The sequence below is a fragment of the Carettochelys insculpta genome, chromosome 6, assembly GCF_033958435.1.
Source record: "Carettochelys insculpta isolate YL-2023 chromosome 6, ASM3395843v1, whole genome shotgun sequence".
Classification (NCBI taxonomy): domain Eukaryota; kingdom Metazoa; phylum Chordata; order Testudines; family Carettochelyidae; genus Carettochelys; species Carettochelys insculpta.
The window spans coordinates 113,908,882-113,925,828 of record NC_134142.1 but is presented as its reverse complement, the minus strand read 5'-3'; the positions used below and the strand labels follow the sequence as shown (position 1 = coordinate 113,925,828).

The 16,947-nt window shown below is 45.2% G+C and overlaps 1 protein-coding gene across 2 annotated transcripts in view; it reads left to right on the top strand.

The window, feature by feature from the left end:
• Positions 1 to 16,947, top strand: part of EPS8L2 (EPS8 signaling adaptor L2) — a 118,622-nt gene that overhangs the window by 58,405 nt on the left and 43,270 nt on the right. For both annotated transcript variants that reach the window (XM_074997875.1, XM_074997874.1), the window contains 2 exons: positions 5,620 to 5,684; positions 15,868 to 16,029. In XM_074997875.1, the coding sequence (XP_074853976.1) occupies positions 5,620 to 5,684; positions 15,868 to 16,029 (227 nt within the window). The remainder of the gene's footprint in view (positions 1 to 5,619; positions 5,685 to 15,867; positions 16,030 to 16,947) is intronic.

Below are 16,947 nucleotides of genomic sequence, written 5' to 3'. Positions count from 1 at the left end.
CCATCCTGTGGCACCTTATAGACTAACAGATATTTTGGAGCATAAGCGTTCATGGGCAAAGACCCACTTTGTCAGATGCATGAGTGTGGGGGCTGTGGGGCATTCAGACAGGCTTTCTAGGCAGTCTCTACATAAAAGAATAAATGGACATAAATCAAACAGGAGTGGTAACATTGCTTTCTCCAGATGCATGATGAAGATATTTGGTGATATTGGCTCTCCTTGGCTATGTCTACACGTGAAGCCAACATCGAAATAGGCTATTTCGATGAATAACGTCTACACGTCCTCCAGGGCTGGCAACGTCGATGTTCAACTTCGACGTTGCGCGGCACCACATCGAAATAGGCGCTGCGAGGGTACGTCTACACGCCAAAGTAGCACACATTGAAATAAGGGTGCCAGGCACAGCTGCAGACAGGGTCACAGGGCGGACTCAACAGCAAGCCGCTCCCTTAAAGGGCCCCTCCCAGACACAGTTGCACTAAACAACACAAGATACACAGAGCTGACAACTGGTTGCAGACCCTGTGCCTGCAGCATAGATCCCCAGCTGCCGCAGAAGCAGCCAGAAGCCCTGGGCTAAGGGCTGCTGCCCACGGTGACCATAGAGCCCTGCAGGGGCTGGAGAGAGAGCATCTCTCAACCCCCCAGCTGATGGCCACCATGGAGGACCCAGCAATTTCGACGTTGCGGGACGCGGATCGTCTACATGGTCCCTACTTCGACGTTGAACGTCAAAGTAGGGCGCTATTCCGATCCCCTCATGAGGTTAGCGACTTCGATGTCTCGCCGCCTAACGTCGAAGTTAACTTCGAAATAGCGCCCGACGCGTGTAGCCGCGACGGGCGCTATTTCGAAGTTGGTGCCGCTACTTCGAAGTAGCGTGCACGTGTAGACACAGCTCTTGTCTCGTATCTCTACTTGTTTTAAACCAACTTCCCAGCTCCCTGCACAGAACCTAAGCCACTCTGCACTGGACGGGGAACAACGGAAAGGAATAGTGAGAGAGGCATCAGACACCAATGGGCGCTGAACCCACAGTTATTGATGATGATGATGAATGGTAACATACAAAAACCTGTAGGAGAACACTTAAATCCTCCTCTGAAACCCACACCCAGCTCATGCATCTGATGAAGTGGGTCTTTGCCCATGAAAGCTTATGCTCCAAATCATCTGTTAGTCTATAAGGTGCCTCAAGACTTCTTGTTGTTCTCTATGCTACCTCAGAGAGCCACCTGCTGGCCATTCTCAAACAGCACCATTCAAACTGAATGACACGGGCTCTGTTCTGCCTAGCTGGCTGGAGAAAAAACGCTTGAGGTGAGTAGGGAAAAAGTTCACATGGTGAGGAGAGACAAAGAACAGAAAAAGTGCTGATAAGTCAGGTTTGACCTGCACTGTCTGTGCCCTGGGATTTGTTGTTATTATTAGCATGAGATTAGCACTAAGATCAGGGGTGAGCAATAAGTGGCCTGGACGCAGTTCATCAGGGTTAACCCTCGGTGGGATGTCAGCATTAATTTACCTGCATGTCTGCAGGTGCAGCCACTTGCAGCTGCCGTTGGACACAGATTGCTTTATCTGGCCAATAGGAGCTGAGTCCCAGTAGCTTCCATTGGCCAGGAACAGTGATCCACAGCCAATGGGAGCTGCCAGGGGCTGCACCTGTGGACGCAGATAAATAAAATTTCCCCACCTGAACACCGAACCCCCTCATTTTTGGTCCCACCCTGGACCCCCAGAAGAGTTAATCTGGCCTGGGGAAAGCCCTGAACTTCATTCCCCACTTCTCCACCCCGCAGCCCATCATTCTAGAACAGGAGGGGAGTGTCTCTGTCAAGGGCCACATAAGTGAGGGTTGTGTGATTTTCCCCAACCCCTGAATTAGAAACACTGTGCAGTAGAGTAGGTTCTCACTCATAAATCATGACCATTTTTCACTAATACTTTTGGTTTGTGATACCTTGTGATAGGACCCAGTATTCAAAGGGCAAGTGCACCAGGGGTTTTATACAGGGGCATTACACTGTTTTCCCTTTCCTAATATTCTTAGCATTTATTGACTGCTGGTGTACACTGAGCTGGTATTTTCAGAGAACTGTACACAATGGCTCTCAAATTTCTTTCTTGAGCAGCAACTGCTATTTTAGACCCCATCATTTTGAATATAAAGTTGGGCTTATGTATTCCCAGGTGCAGGCACTTTTTCACATCACTTTTTACCCCTTTTTCTAAATCATTTATGCATTTGTTGAATAGCTCTGGTCCCAGTGCTGAATCCTTTGGGACCCTGGTATTTCTCTCTCTCTCCAGTGCAAACTAGCTAACCATTTACGCCTCCCGCCAACTACTAATTCATGAGAGGACCTTCCTTCTTATGATTGCTTACTTTGCTTAATGGCCACAAGTGAGGGACCTTGTCAAAAGCTTTCTCAAAGTCCAAGTGCATTATACACATTGTCACCCTTCTTCACATATGTGTTGAACTTTTCAAAGAAGTCTAATAGGTGAAGCGTCATTTCCATTTCCAAAAGCTGTGTTGCTTCCTCCCCAACAAACCAGGCTCTTCTGCATGTCTGACAATTCTGTTCTTTAATATAATTTCAGCCAATTTCTCTACTACTAAAATTAGGCTTACCTGGCAGTAATTGCCAGGATCACTTCTGGATCCTTTTTAAAAAATTGGCGTCACATTAGCCGCCCTCCAATCATCTGGTACAGAAACTGATTTAAGTGTTAAGTGACACACCACAATAGTTCTGCAATTTCATATTTGAGTTTCTTTACAAAGCTCTTGAGTGAATACCATCTGGTCCTGGTAACTTGTTATTGCTTAATTTAGCAATTTGCTTTATTTGAGATATACATTTAACGTAAGCCTCCATTATGATATTTTTTAAAAAAGTTTCCATGCAGCTTGCAGATGTTTCACTTGTGACTATTCCTTGTAATTTCTGTTTAACTAGCATCCTCGTTGTTGTGCTGTTTCCCTTTTTGAAGTTAAATACTACTGTGGTGGGCTTCTTTAGTACCTTCTCTGCCATAAAGATGTTATATTCAATTACGTTATGGTTGCTTCTATCAAGTTGTCCAGCCATATTCATCTCTTGAACTAGGTCCTGTGCTGCACCTAGAACTAAAACAGGAATTACTTCTTTTCTTGTGGGCTGGTTGTTGGAATTGCACTTGTCGTCCATTTGTTGCTCACAAAGAGTGAATAACAGGGATGGACTGAAGGACCTGCTGAGTCACTGTCTTGCTAGCACTCATCTAGAGCACAAACTAACACAGATACCTTTCTGTCTGTTGACATAGTTTGAAAACATCTAAAGAAGTGGGTGGCCTGCTAATTTGTAGATACCATAGCGTACAACCACATGAATTGGGAGATACCATGGAACTTGGGTTACACAGAGTGGCAGGGGGTAAGAACATTGCCTGGCACTTCTCTCAGTCAACAGGAAGAATGGCAAGGCTTGCTCATATCCATGTTGAAGCAGCTCCTCTTGGTAGCTTTGGACATTACTTGCCTTGACAACCGGACCTCCTGATTTTTCACTGTGTCCATTCCAATTTATAAGAACTGAAACTCCCTTATAGGAGTCTCTGTATAAGCTCTCCTCAAATCTCTGCATTGTCCTTCTGCAGCAGATTCAGATTCCTTCTCCTTATGTCAGGTTTCTGCAGAATTCTTCTCTTGCCTGCCTCTCAGCTCTTTTCACTCAGTCCATTGCTAGCACCACCAAGCCCTCTCCTGCTCCTCTTTTCAGTGCTTCCTCCACTGCCTGTTTTCCACTGCTGATATCTGCTTGGGTGTTCCTTACGGTCATTGCCACACCTGATCATGATAAGATGTGTGCATGCAGGTCTGTTAAGAAACATGATATGAAGAAACACAGTTCCTGTTACAAAAGCAAGCCAGATGCTCTGCACCTCATTCTTCCCTTCCACTTGTCTATACATCTCATCACCTTCCTCTCCCACATTCGATACTCACCCTTCTGTTACCTTATCTATGTATGCACCACAACTTCATTGTTATAAACTATGTCAACTGGGGGTGTGAATAAGCCACCACCCTGAGCAACACAAGTTACACCAACTTAAGCATCGGTGTGGACCAGGCTAGGTTGGCAGGAGAGTTTCTCCTGCCAACATAGCTACTGCTGCTCCCTGCGACTGGAATAAATAAACTGATGGGGAGAGCTTTCTCCCTTTAGCTCACATCACCTGCAGTAGCAATGCAACTGCACTGGTGCAGCTGTGCTGTGATAAGCTCTGGTGTGTAACCCTAGTCTTGATTTATGGTCTGATTCCATTCTTACTGAAGACCATGGGAGTTTTACTCTTGACTTCAGTGGGGGCTGGTTGGATTCTGAGATAAGGCATTCCTTAGGGTCTGGTGTTTGGAGTGTTTTTCAGATTTGTAAAGCCACATGCACCCTTGTGACACTGCATAAATAGCTGCAGCAGGAAGATAAGTTCCAGAAAATAGTAATTTTAGTATTCATATACTTCTTGACATATTTAATGCATGGACTGGTAGTAAATAATTAACTCTCAAGACAGCCCTGTGAGGTACATAAGTAGTGACATCCCCTTTTCACAGATGGGAAAAACAGAGACTGAAAGATAAAGTGACTCATCCATGGTCATATATCAAGCAGTGGCAACGTCAGGATTAGAAGTCAAGGTTTCTCAACTCGCAGAGCGATCTATGATTTTGCCTGTAAACCCCAATTCTTGAGACTACACAATTGGGAAAAGGGCTCATAGGAATGGAAGTGTGGAAAGTGAAGCTTGTGCACATATCAAACCTATAGAGTACCTTGAATGATTAAAACACCAGTTTAGTTTGATAGGAAGAAAAAAGATAAACCGACTCTTTTTGTACTATGAGGTTGCACTGAGAGAATGTGAGCATCATTAGGAATCAAAATGTTATTAAGCTACTGTAGATCTTAAGATTAATCCCCAAAAGCGGGAATTAACACTGCTCAAAAAACTGACTTTGCCAATCATTCCCAGTGCATTTTTGAGGACTCAAGAAAAAATCTTGCAGTTTTCAAAAATGGTATTGAAAGTATTATCAATGTTTCTGAAAATATCAGATGAATTTTTTTTCATCATTTTAAAATTTTAACCACAAGAATTTGGTAAATTTGACCAGAATTGCATTTTTTAAAAAAGTCTGGTGAAGTATTTGACTAAGCAGTAGAGTTTTTGTGCAAGGTGGCAGGATTTCCTAATTTCCTTTCAGATAAACTTTCATTTGTGGTTCTGAGCCAGGTTTTTCAGGCAAGGGAGCCATACCTCACCAGCACTCTTCTGATAAAAAGCCAGGGAAACTATGAGGTTAAGTTTCATTTCCTTGACAAACTAGCACCCAAGTTACCAGGAATATGAATATCCAGACATGTTTGTGAGTCTCTATAATGACAGTTATTATATTTTTTTACACATGTATGGGTCCAATGATTTGGTTAATCCAATAACTTCAGAGGGGGTGAGAAAGGAGCTAGCTCACATGACTGGCCAGACGGCCAGTCATGTGCGTTCTTTCACTGATAAATGAATATTAAATGCGTGCCTTGTTTTCATTTTTTTTCCTAGAACAAAGGAAGAAATACTCCAACTCCAATATAATTATGCATGAGACATCACAGTACCACATACAGGTGAGTTTGCACAGAGCCTTTATGAGAATGAGCAATAAACTGTATCAATGATGGGTGCTGGTAAGGATACCTGGTTCAAGTGTATCACGACCCTTGCATAATTCACTATGCTTGGCACATCAGGAGCCTAATTAGTTCAGAGGCCATTAGAAGCCTTTCTACAAATGAGCAAAGGTTGCTTTGCCTACATGAAGCTCTCAATAGTGGCTCATAATGAAAGCTCTCAAACAGCATTTTCCTTGGGGCATAGGTTGCTAGTTTTTGTTTCCTTTTTCCATAACCAATGACCTTTGGGGGGTAATGTAAAGGTACTGTTATACCAGGTCCCATTCCATGCAGTCACCATTCTATTGGCAATGGATCTGTGCTTCTGAGACAAGTGGATCTGGGTAGAGCATCTAGTCACTGTTATGTCACACTTTTGGTTCAAACCTTGCCTGATACTCGTCCTTGGCAAAGGGAGGCATTGACTCTCAGCTACCCCAAATCCAGCTTTGAGAGTTCCTAAGCTCCCCAACCACTGATACATGCATTGGGCACCCTGGACTTCCATTTTAAATCTTTTAGGAACAAACTGTCAGGAAAACCAAGAACATACAAAAGGAATTTCATAGTCACTGCGATTTTATTCTTAAAGCACTCAACAGAGACACATCTCTAAGGCTGTGTCTACACTACAGCGATCCTTCGAAAAAATCTTCTTAAAAAACTTCTTTTGAAAGATCACGTCCACACACAAAAAAGCAGACTGAAAGATCATTCTGCTCTTTTGAAAGAGAGCATCCACACAGTCCCCACTCCTTCGCAAGAAGGGGCCAGGGATCAAAGAATCCGGCACCATGAGGACTCCTCTTTTGACAAAAAGAGCCCTCAGTTTATCTACACACACTTTTTCCTGACAGAATCTTTCAGAAAAAGGTCTGCTTCCTCATCTGGGAGAGGAAGAGGGCTGCCGGAAAAAGGGCCACGTTCTTTTGATTTCAGATCTAAAGAGCACATTGTGTGTATAGACGCGTTGTGGATTTTTTCAGACAAGGCCCAGCTTTTCCAACGCAGCCTACATCTCTTAAGATGTCGCCTCCCCTCAACTGATTTCACCCCTTCTATGATTCCACGGGTTGTTCTCATGCCCAGCTGCTTAAAGCTGAGCTCAGACATAAGTGCTCCATTGGACTGGGGCCTTTTTGTCTGGATCAATGTAATCTAAGGGCTAAGACCTGCCCTTTACTTTTGGTCATTGATGTGCCTCTTGATTTACACGTAAGAAAAGGTGCCTAACGTGCCAGTTGACAAGAATATTAAGTCACAATTTCATTAGGATCTTTCTCTAGAAAAAGCGTGCAGTACAACCACTAGAAGTAGAGAAACTTTGTACTGTTCATATTGTTATGGATGACAGTACAGTAAAACCTTTGCCTGGCTTCATTTCTCACTGGCCTGTCATTTTATATGCACACTTGTACAGACACATGCTATGCACCGTAAGCTGAACGACTCAAGGTTCACTTTTCTTCTCACCCTTTTTCATAGATCTCAGATGCAGCGTTTCAATCTGGTTTTTATTTTAAGCTACTATTAGATGCCTCATAATGTCATGTACCAAAGGCAGAGCCATCCTTACCCTTACACAGAATATGCAGTTATATAGGGCACCCAAAAATTTAGGGCATCACGGAGTCTTCCCACCTGCCTCTTCCCTCCCTAGTCTGCGGCTCTGCTTCCTCTGGAGGGAATTTAGTTAACAGAGAATGTAAAAGCCTGCCTGATCTATTAGCAGAACTTGTGAAAGGGCCATTCAAATGGTAATGAAGCCATTTAACAGGTATTTGCCAATCCTAGACATATATTGCCAGTTTCTGAATTTACTGTGACAGTCTACAAGACGTTAGTTTACAATTTGTTTTAAAAATATTTCATTAGTGTTTTGCCGAAGAGGATAGAGTCACATCTCCAAAAACTCATCACCCCACTCCCACCCCTCTGGGCTGCCTTTGGGCATAAAGGAACCAGTTTAATAGTACTGCAGAGGGCTCCATAAATCCTAAGGATGGCCCTAACCAAACAGTGACAGAGAAGGGACTTTAAACAGTGACATGCTTAATCTCCCACTAGTTATATTTCATGTCATCCGTCTACGAGGCTCCAGCTTGAACTTTGATCAGAGCAAATACATTTTCATTGCCATCCTACAAGCTGTATGTGTTTTCATAAAAAATGAGTTGGCCTTTAATATGCATAAACAGCAATTTGTATGCTGACAAAACTTTTGTTACTAAATTGCAGTCACGATCATTCTTACAGTATTTGTTGGATCTGAATCATATCAGGGATGAAAATATTAAATTTTACCTTTAAGCTTTCAACTTTTCTTAAAATGAGATAAATACAAGGCAGTAACAAACTTCCCCCTTCTCCAGTAACTTAAAAAGTTGGCCCTAGAATAGATTGAATGACTGGGGCCAGAGAGTGGGAGAGGGAATCTACCAGTGCACGCTATCACAGTGATGTGAGCAACTATGACCTATATAGTATTAATATTATCAACAGCAAATAGCAGAGGAATTTATGAAGACTGTAAAAAAAGGATGCATGAACCAAATATAGCTGATTAGAATTTCATGCAGTCACTGTAAAACAATGCAATCCACTGCTTGGAATTCAGTTTTGTCACCTCACTACCACAAATATAGATAATATAGGTATCACTTTTATGAAATAACATTTGGAACAACATTATAGAATAACCATAAAATACCCAACGGTGTGTATTCTCACCTGAGTGTATAGCCAATCACAGCTTTCAGCATAGCTGCTCCAAGCCCACCTGCCAATATCTGATTTATTTAAGACCTGATTCAGTGTCAAATGCAATCAATGGGAGTCTTTTACTTGCCTTCGATGGCTGTTGAAATAGGTCCCTATTAAGTGTTAGGCATTTTGCACACCTTCCTCCCTCCATCCAATCCCACATCTCCTCACGGAGCAACTCAAATGCAACATGACCAAAACAGTTTTTCAGTTTACCCAAACTCTCTCCCTCCCTGTCCCCAGGGATACTGCCACCATCTTTCCAGTCACTCATGCAGGCTTCCTTGACTTGATTCTCCATCTAGGACAACACACTTTGGCAGCGTCTCATTCTTGCTGCATCTTCCTACATAACATTTCCAAGATCTGGCCTTTTCCCTCTGTCCCAGACTACAGTACTGGTTCTCTTGTCTAGGCTCATCTCTCATGCTTTGGCACCTCTAATCTCGTCCTCTCTTGACTCTGCCTGCAATAAGTTACCCTCCTCAAATCCATTCAAAAGACCAATGCCTGGATGGTTTCCCTCTTATCAATCCACAGAAGAGTTACCCACCAACTTGGTATGGGGGTGACACTGAGCTGAAGAGCTCTGTATTCCTTCATCAAGTCTCTATGTAGGGCCAGCTTCATAAGCAGCAAAAGAGGATGCCTAAAGGCCAGCTGCTCCCACGTTTTTCCATACAATGACTGACACCATGATAAATAAATATGTACCGAATTCCTTTCCTTGAAGCCATTAAGAAAGGGAGGGTCTTATGCCCCCACCCTCTAACAGATCACACATGACTTGGGGGTTGAAAGTTTAGGGTTCAAAGTGCCATATCTAAGAGGTCCTGTGAAAAAACCTGGAGTTTGCATGACTAGCCAGTTGGAATTACTTCACTGGATAGTCTCTCTCAGGGTAGCTGGAATGGGAGCCCAGTAGGGGGGTGAGGAAGGGAGGCGGAAAGGAGCAATATACTTAAGGAGTGAATGCTGCTTTACGGCAGCCTTCCCCTGATCTACAGTCCCCCTCTTGCTAAACTTTATTCTGTTATATGAAAGAAGAACCATAGATGATCCCATGCGCAGGCCTAGAAAAGAAATCCAGTGTCATGTTTATATGTCATGAGCAGATAAGGTACAAGGGCAATACTGCAAAAACATTGGGAAGCTCCTGGACTAAATGTTGTTTGGCTGGAAAAAACATAGAAGTGACACAAATTAATTCTGTGGTTAACATATGGTGTTTTGTAGTGTTTTCGAACAATTCCAGTCCAAGTGAGGGAACCGTCTGCCTTTCCATGAGAGGCTTGGAAATAAACCTACTCCCTCTATAAATAAGTAAACCTAAATAGATATAAATAAACATAAACCCCGCTCTTCAATATGTTTTTCTCCTCAAGTCTTCTACTTATTCTGCCACCTTGACCTTCAACTAGCCAGCCTGCCCCCCTCCCCTGATAATATTCTAATGATGGCCGTGGAACAGTGACGTTTGGTTTAAGTGTCTCAGCACTGGGGAAAATTACACATTTTTCTGCTAGTCCAGAAGCACCCATTTTTTCCCCATGCTTTTCAGGTGGGCGGAACAGCCCCAGAGTGAGCTGATCTGTTTGTTAATCCTGATTCAGTCAGGTGTATGAACTGTACACACAGTCATCTGTTTACTCTTTACATTCGTGCTTTCCCCTGAGCTAAGGCCAGGTTCTGCAAGGTGCTGACCAATCTCAGCTCCCACTGCTCAGCCAGAGAAGAGCTGGTTGAGTGCAAAAGCCAAAGCCACAGTATGTTTTAATTATGAAAACTGTGTAAAAATATTTCCATTTTTAAAAAAAAAAAGCTTTGTAATCTTATTGATGTTTCAAAATCCCCCAAAAGATTGCCCATCTCTATCCCTGAGGGATTTGGTACAAGAATAGATCCATCTTCATAAGGAGCAGGAGTTTATGTTAGACATCAAACAGTTAAAAAAAAAACTCTGGGTAGTTCCAATCACTCTGGTTCCCCTATTTGTTCTACTATTTAGTGTGGCAGTGGCAGTGTCACTGCAGGCCACCAGGCTTCTGCTCAGTCCACAGTCCTGCAATATGGGGCCCACTTGCCCTCATTGGGAATAAGGTTTTGGTCCTTTGGACCAAAGAGTAGCAGATAGGAACCCCCTGGTCTGATAGGGCAGAGTGTACAGTCCCTCTTAGCCTCCAGCTGAGCCCTGGACTTTACCAAACACGCCATGCAGGAGCCCCTCACCTCCTCTGCTGCCTCTGGTTCTGGTTTGTTCGTTTGCTCTCCCCTCTTGTCTGCTCTAGTCTCCTCACTTCCCTCCAACTTCTTCATTCACTCTCCCCACTCCCCGCTGGGGGAAGGCTTTTTCAGTGGCTCTTGGCAGCCTCAAGTAGGATCAGCTGGCCCGTAACTGACTCATAGCAGCCTCTTCCCTGCTGCTCCCTCTCTACCTGTGATGATACCTGATTAGCCAGGGCTGTTTCTGCTTTTTAGAGCTGCCTCTGGCCTGACCTGTCATATTACCCAACAAAAAGGGAAAGGAGAGTTAGAAGAGAAAACTAACTCCTTGCCCAGAATCTTCCACCTTAGGACTCTCTCCGCTTTGATTTCCAATGACTGTGCCGCCATGCCATTGCTGCAAGGCTGAGAGTCCATCCCTCACAACGGTCATTCCTCTCCCTGACAATTCTGTTTTTGCTCCCAGAACCCCTTGCACCTTTTTGGCAACACAGTGTGAGGGCTAGGTTCACCGCTTGGGCTGTCTATACTGCAAAGAGAAGACATGATTGTAGTCTGGATGGGCATGTCCATGTTTGCTGTAATCTAGCTAACCCAAATGACAATAGCAGCCCGGATAGGGTGGCACAGGTTTCTGCATGGGCTAACAACAAGAGTACATAACCACAGTACCTGAAAGAAGCGGACTCTGGTTGCCAGGCCATGCAACCATATCTATACTGCCCCTGTAGCCCATGCTGGCTAGATTAAAACTAACACAAGAGTGCCTGTGCCACAATCACACCCTCACCTGTAGTGCAACATGAGTTTCCTCATATGAATTTTTTTGGTTTCTAACATTTTGTCGTAGAATTACTTCAGTAGCGTTCACTATATCAAAATCCTCTTTCATCCCTTTTTTTCCCATGCTAAATAGTGCCCAAGGAAAAATAGCCATAATAACAGGCAATGATAACCCATAGTTACCTTGTAACAATCAGTGCTGGAATACAGGCCCAGCCTCTCTGTTGTACCTGAGTTTGCTCAGAGGAGCAGAGCTTATGCCTCAAACATGCCTAGGGTTGCCAGACGTCCCGCAATCTGTGGCGGGGGACCCGGGGACAGGGGGAGCTTGGCAGCCCTGCGAGATAGTTTTGCGTAAATATGGGATGTGGGACTGGTTATAGGAATTCCCTGCACCTGGCTGGGGATCCTGCAGCTGGGGTGCCTGCGGGGCTCTGTGTATCCCACATAAGCATTATGAAAATCTAGCAACCCTAAACACACCCCACTTTGGCCTACCACATCATCCTCCACCACAGGCTACAGCAGAAACTGTTAGTAACTGTGCATGATTCCCCAGCATGGCAGGCCTCTTCAGTGATGTAGGCTGGGCCAGTTATCATCTCACTTACTCTGCTAGCCACAAATCAGAGGAGAGAATCTGGACTGTTGACTTTGGCTCCTGAATTTCCCTGCTGCTCCATTGTCATTAGGACTTGTGGCCTGAGTCTGCTGTCACTCATACTAGTAAAAACCAAGAGCAACTCCAATGAGATCAAATGAGCTGCACCACTTTAAAATCAGTGAGGGTGCACAATCAGCCCCACAGTCTGTCCAGAGAACACTCTTGTGTGTAACCACTTAGAGGGAAGGAAAGTCTCCTTGTTGCTATTTGCATGAAATTCCCTCTGCTGGTTGATAAATTACAGGGACATATTAACAGCCTGGGGAAGGAGCAGGTGTTCTGGCTGTGAACTGTGGCAAGTAAATCAAGAGACACCAGCATAAGAGAGCAAGAACTGACATTGATTGCAAGGGTGGAATTCACAAGTGAGAGAAAACAAATGCCATCGTTATGCAGAATACATTCTCCATCTCCTCCACTTCCCAACATGAAACCTTCTCTCATACATAGTATCAATAGCAGCCGGAAGCCTACAAGGGCAGCACAGTTATACAGGCACCGAGGTTCAGGGACTCTTGGTTAAAGTGATCACATCCAAGGCAATTTTTAATGGGAGCATTGCCTGCTGTAGGAAATGATAGGATGTGCTTAGAGCTGTCTGGAAGTGCCTGCAAGAGCAATCATGTCTGGAATTCTGTTACCTGAGCAGAGCTGTCTTCTGCCCATAGTACAGAAGTTACACAACATGCAGGAGGATGTGCTCATCAAATTCAGTTTGTTATGGGGAAGAGGCTCATATATAAGTGCTATAAAAGCTAGGCACAGGTTTCTCTGGGTTTGGGAGGAAGGACTACTGGGAAACTCCTCTCATGCCAGCAGTACTTCATTTTCAGTGAAAGAGGTGCTGGGATTCAAGAAGGTTCCTTCTTACTTTCATAACTGACAGCAGGAGGCCCAGAAGTGCTGGAGCAATGAATTACCAAGCCTAAAGGTGCAGGGACTCAGCTCTCACAAGCCCTAGCACAAAGTAAGCACTGAGTGCTAGAGGTCAGAGCTGAAGGGGGAGCAAACAACAAGGGGTTATGAAGGCAAGGGGAATCCCTTTTCTGTAGCTGTGCTGGCAAGCAGAACATGGCAGGTCCTGTGAGCTTTTACACAAGCAGGTACTAGCATGCGAAGTCATGGGCCACTTTCATGATCCAAAGCACCAGAATGGCTACAGTGTGACTGCAGTGGCTGGGCCATTCCCATAGAATGTGGTTGTATTTTTGCTCAGGAACATAGGAGAGCAGAGGGCTGCAGTGGAAGTCTCAGCTGGAGCATATAGGACAGCAGGAGCATCCTCTGCAGGCTAAGTCCAATCAGACCTTTGCATACAGGGTCCCCTCCTTCCTGAAGTGAAACAGTAAGGAGAACTCTAAATCCTGCACCACCCTTTACAATCTCTCCTCCCCATCCCTCACCCACCGAGTGTAACCAGAGACACCAGCTTTCACTAAGGTCTCAGAAGAATCATGCCACTGCTTATTGGGGCATTTTGGTCCTGTGGTATCTGAGACAGTTTAGCAGGCTGCAGTAGTTAGGAGTCAGGTTAGAGGCTGCCCTACTATATGCTGGTTGCTTTGCAGCATAGAGAGCTTTGTGGTATAGCTGCAGTGTGGGTGGCGCTCACCACTGGACAGAAGGCCAATACAGAGCCTACACATCACTTAAGTCCCACAGGGCTTACATGGAATTAAAGTGGTGTCTGCACAGCTCTACATGAGCCATCTGCCCGAGGTGAATTTCCCTTGTGGGGTCTACTGTATAAAGAGAGAAAACACTGCGCATGCTTAGTCTGGGGAAATTATTTCAGGCCTAATCAGTGCTTTTTTTGTTTAAAAAAAAGGAGGAGGAGGAGGAGGAGCCAGCATTCAGCCTTCTCCCCCAGTCCCCAGCCAATCCCATGCCTGGGGCTGCCAAGGTGCTGATTCTCAGTATCGGCAAGTACTGGCACAAAAAAAGCACTGGGCCTAATCCAGCAGAGCACTTAGACACAAGCTGAACCGTTGAGCCCATGAGCAGGCCAGAAAAACAATCTGACTAGTCATGGCCTTAAAGTGAGACACGCACTTAAGTGCTTTGTTGGACTGGGGTCTCAACAGCTAGAATTAAAACATGTCCTGCTAAATCTGTAAGTGAGGGAATTGAGAGCATGCCTGCATGGGGACACTCCAAAAAGTTAAGTCAAATTAACTGAAAGTGTGCTTTAACTTTATAGTCATCAGTTAATGCAGCTTAGCTTTCCCAGCATGTCCCCATGGAGATGTGCCCTTTCTGAGAGATGAAATGCTACCATGTATCAATTCTTTCATCAGGAGTCCATGAGGAGTGGCACTGGCATGATGATGGTTCCTAAGACAGAATAGGCAGCCACCTGACAACTAGGGATGTAATACAGTATCTGGTTACATGACTAACCAATAAGCATCTGCTCATCGGTTAGTGCTATCGGTTACCAGTCCCCTTCCAAGTAAATAGGGAGTGGCTAGCTCAGCCTCTATCCCTGCTTGTGCCAGGATGAGGCAATTTCTCCCCATTGCCACTCTGCATTTAAAAGGCTGAGCCAGTGCATAGACTGGCTCAGCTTCTGTCCCCACCATGGGGATTGGACTCCAGCTGGGGAAGAGCCTGAGCCTCACGGCAGGGACAGAAGCTGAGCCAGCCTGTGTGCCTGCTCAGCCTTTTCAATGCAGAGCAGTGGGTCAAGGGGATGTTAATCAAGTAACTGGTAGAAATTGTGGCGCTTACTCAGTTACCAGAGTACTCACTCTTTAACATCCCTACTGGCAGGACCCAAATATTTAAGTTATGTTTACACTGGCAACTGAACAATAAAACTTTTGTTCTTGAGAAGTGTTAAAATGACACCTCTGCAAAAATCAAAAATTTTGCATAAAAACAAATGTTGGAGTGAACAGATCTTTCTCTGCAGTGGCATTCTCCTGCCAACAAAGCTAATGCCGCTCGTTGTGGGTGGAAGCATTTTGTTGGCAAAAGAGCTGAAAGATAGCAGCTACACTGCCCAATTTTCAGTGATAGAACTGTAGCTACACACCAGTGCCACTACAAGTTGCCTAAGGCCTTGTCTACACTTACCAACCTCACCAATCTACTTCAGCATAGCTAAAGTCAACAAACTTACAGTGGCATCATACATGCAGTAAGGTTGATGGGAGCTGCTTTCCCATTGATGTCAGCATCTCTTCACATCTTGGCAAAGGATCAGCACGTCTGGGAGGGAACTCGGAGATCAATTTACCACATCTGCTGTAGATGCAATAAATTGATGGCCAGTGGATCAATCACTACAGTATCGATCCACTGCGTAGCACAGACAAGGCCTTAGTGACCATTTCTTGTGTGAGTTGCTGCAGGTGGTAAGGAGCCTATCCCAAACTTCTGAGAGACACTGCAAGGGATATTTACAGTATAGGAGAGCTGACACCTCATGAAATGTGTGTAATATGGTGCCCCAACTGGGCAGCAGACAGGACTGAATCTGGAGCTTAACACATAAGCCTCTAAGCTAAAAAAACCCACTGGCTTCTTAGCCACTGCTGCAGCCGGCTCACCAGCTTCCTTGTGCAGCCCAGCCAGTCCTGAAGGGCGAGAAAATGAGTGGGTGTGGGCTAGACATAGCTCATTAACAAAACTAATCTGACTTGAGGTGACCCTCACCATCATTTGTCTGACACCTGTATGTTTCCTCCTCCTCCCTCACAGCACTTAGCCACCTTCATGATGGATAAGAGTGAAGCCATTGTGACGGTGGACGACGCCATCAGGAGGCTGATACAGCTCAATTCTAAAGAGAAGATCTGGGCCCAGGAAATGCTGCTCCAAGTGAATGACAAGTCCATCCGACTGCTAGACTGCGAGTCACAGGTAGGTTGGGAACTTTCTCCTCCAGGACAAGATGCAAAAAGGGCCACAGACTCCATTCAACCTGTGCCACTTTCCAGCTGGCTGGGAAGTGGTCACATGCTTTTCTGGAGCTACTAACATGGGAAGAATTGACATGAAAACACGCTGGGGACTGGCTGATTTTAAGCTGTAGGACAGAAAGGTTTCTCTGGAATCAGAGTGCAGAACAAGGTGGGACTGAACTAACCAACCACATTCTCAGCTCCTTGCTGCTACAAACGGGGTAACGATCAACTCAGACTTCAGAGGAAGTGACAGTTTCATGGAGATTGATGAGTGCAGTCAAGAGCCTGCAAAGCAGCCTGGGTGGAATTGAGCATTATGAATGATTTGTATTTCTGTACCTCTGGAGCCCAACAGAGACTGATGCTCTGTTGTGCACATACACCCACACGCGTGTTCACACACACACACACAGAGCAGTCAGTGCCCCAAAGGGTATATAGGCTAAATAGCCAAGCCAAAGGGTGGGAGAAAAGGCTCCATATTCCCAGTTTAATAACAGGGAAGTGAGCCACAGATGGGGCGCCCAAGGTTACCCAAGGACTGCAAATGTGCAGCAAAGCCAAGAACAGAGCCCAGCTGCCCTGACTCCCAGTCCGGTGCCTTAACCACAACAGTGTCCTTCCTCCCAGTGCTCCCAACCAGCACCTTTTGCATATGTTAACACAAGCCGTGCATGGCTGGGTCACTGCTGCAGGCAGAGCTTGGCAACAGAATGACCTCTACTACTCCAATATCCATGTGCCGTGCTGCAAGTCCAAGTAGCAGCACGTGCACTGGGCCCACATCCCCGGAGAGCAAGGGGGAAACTCCCCCTCCTCCTAGCTCGTCCCTCATTCCCAGGCTCATTGGTCCTCTCCAGCACTGACAGGACTC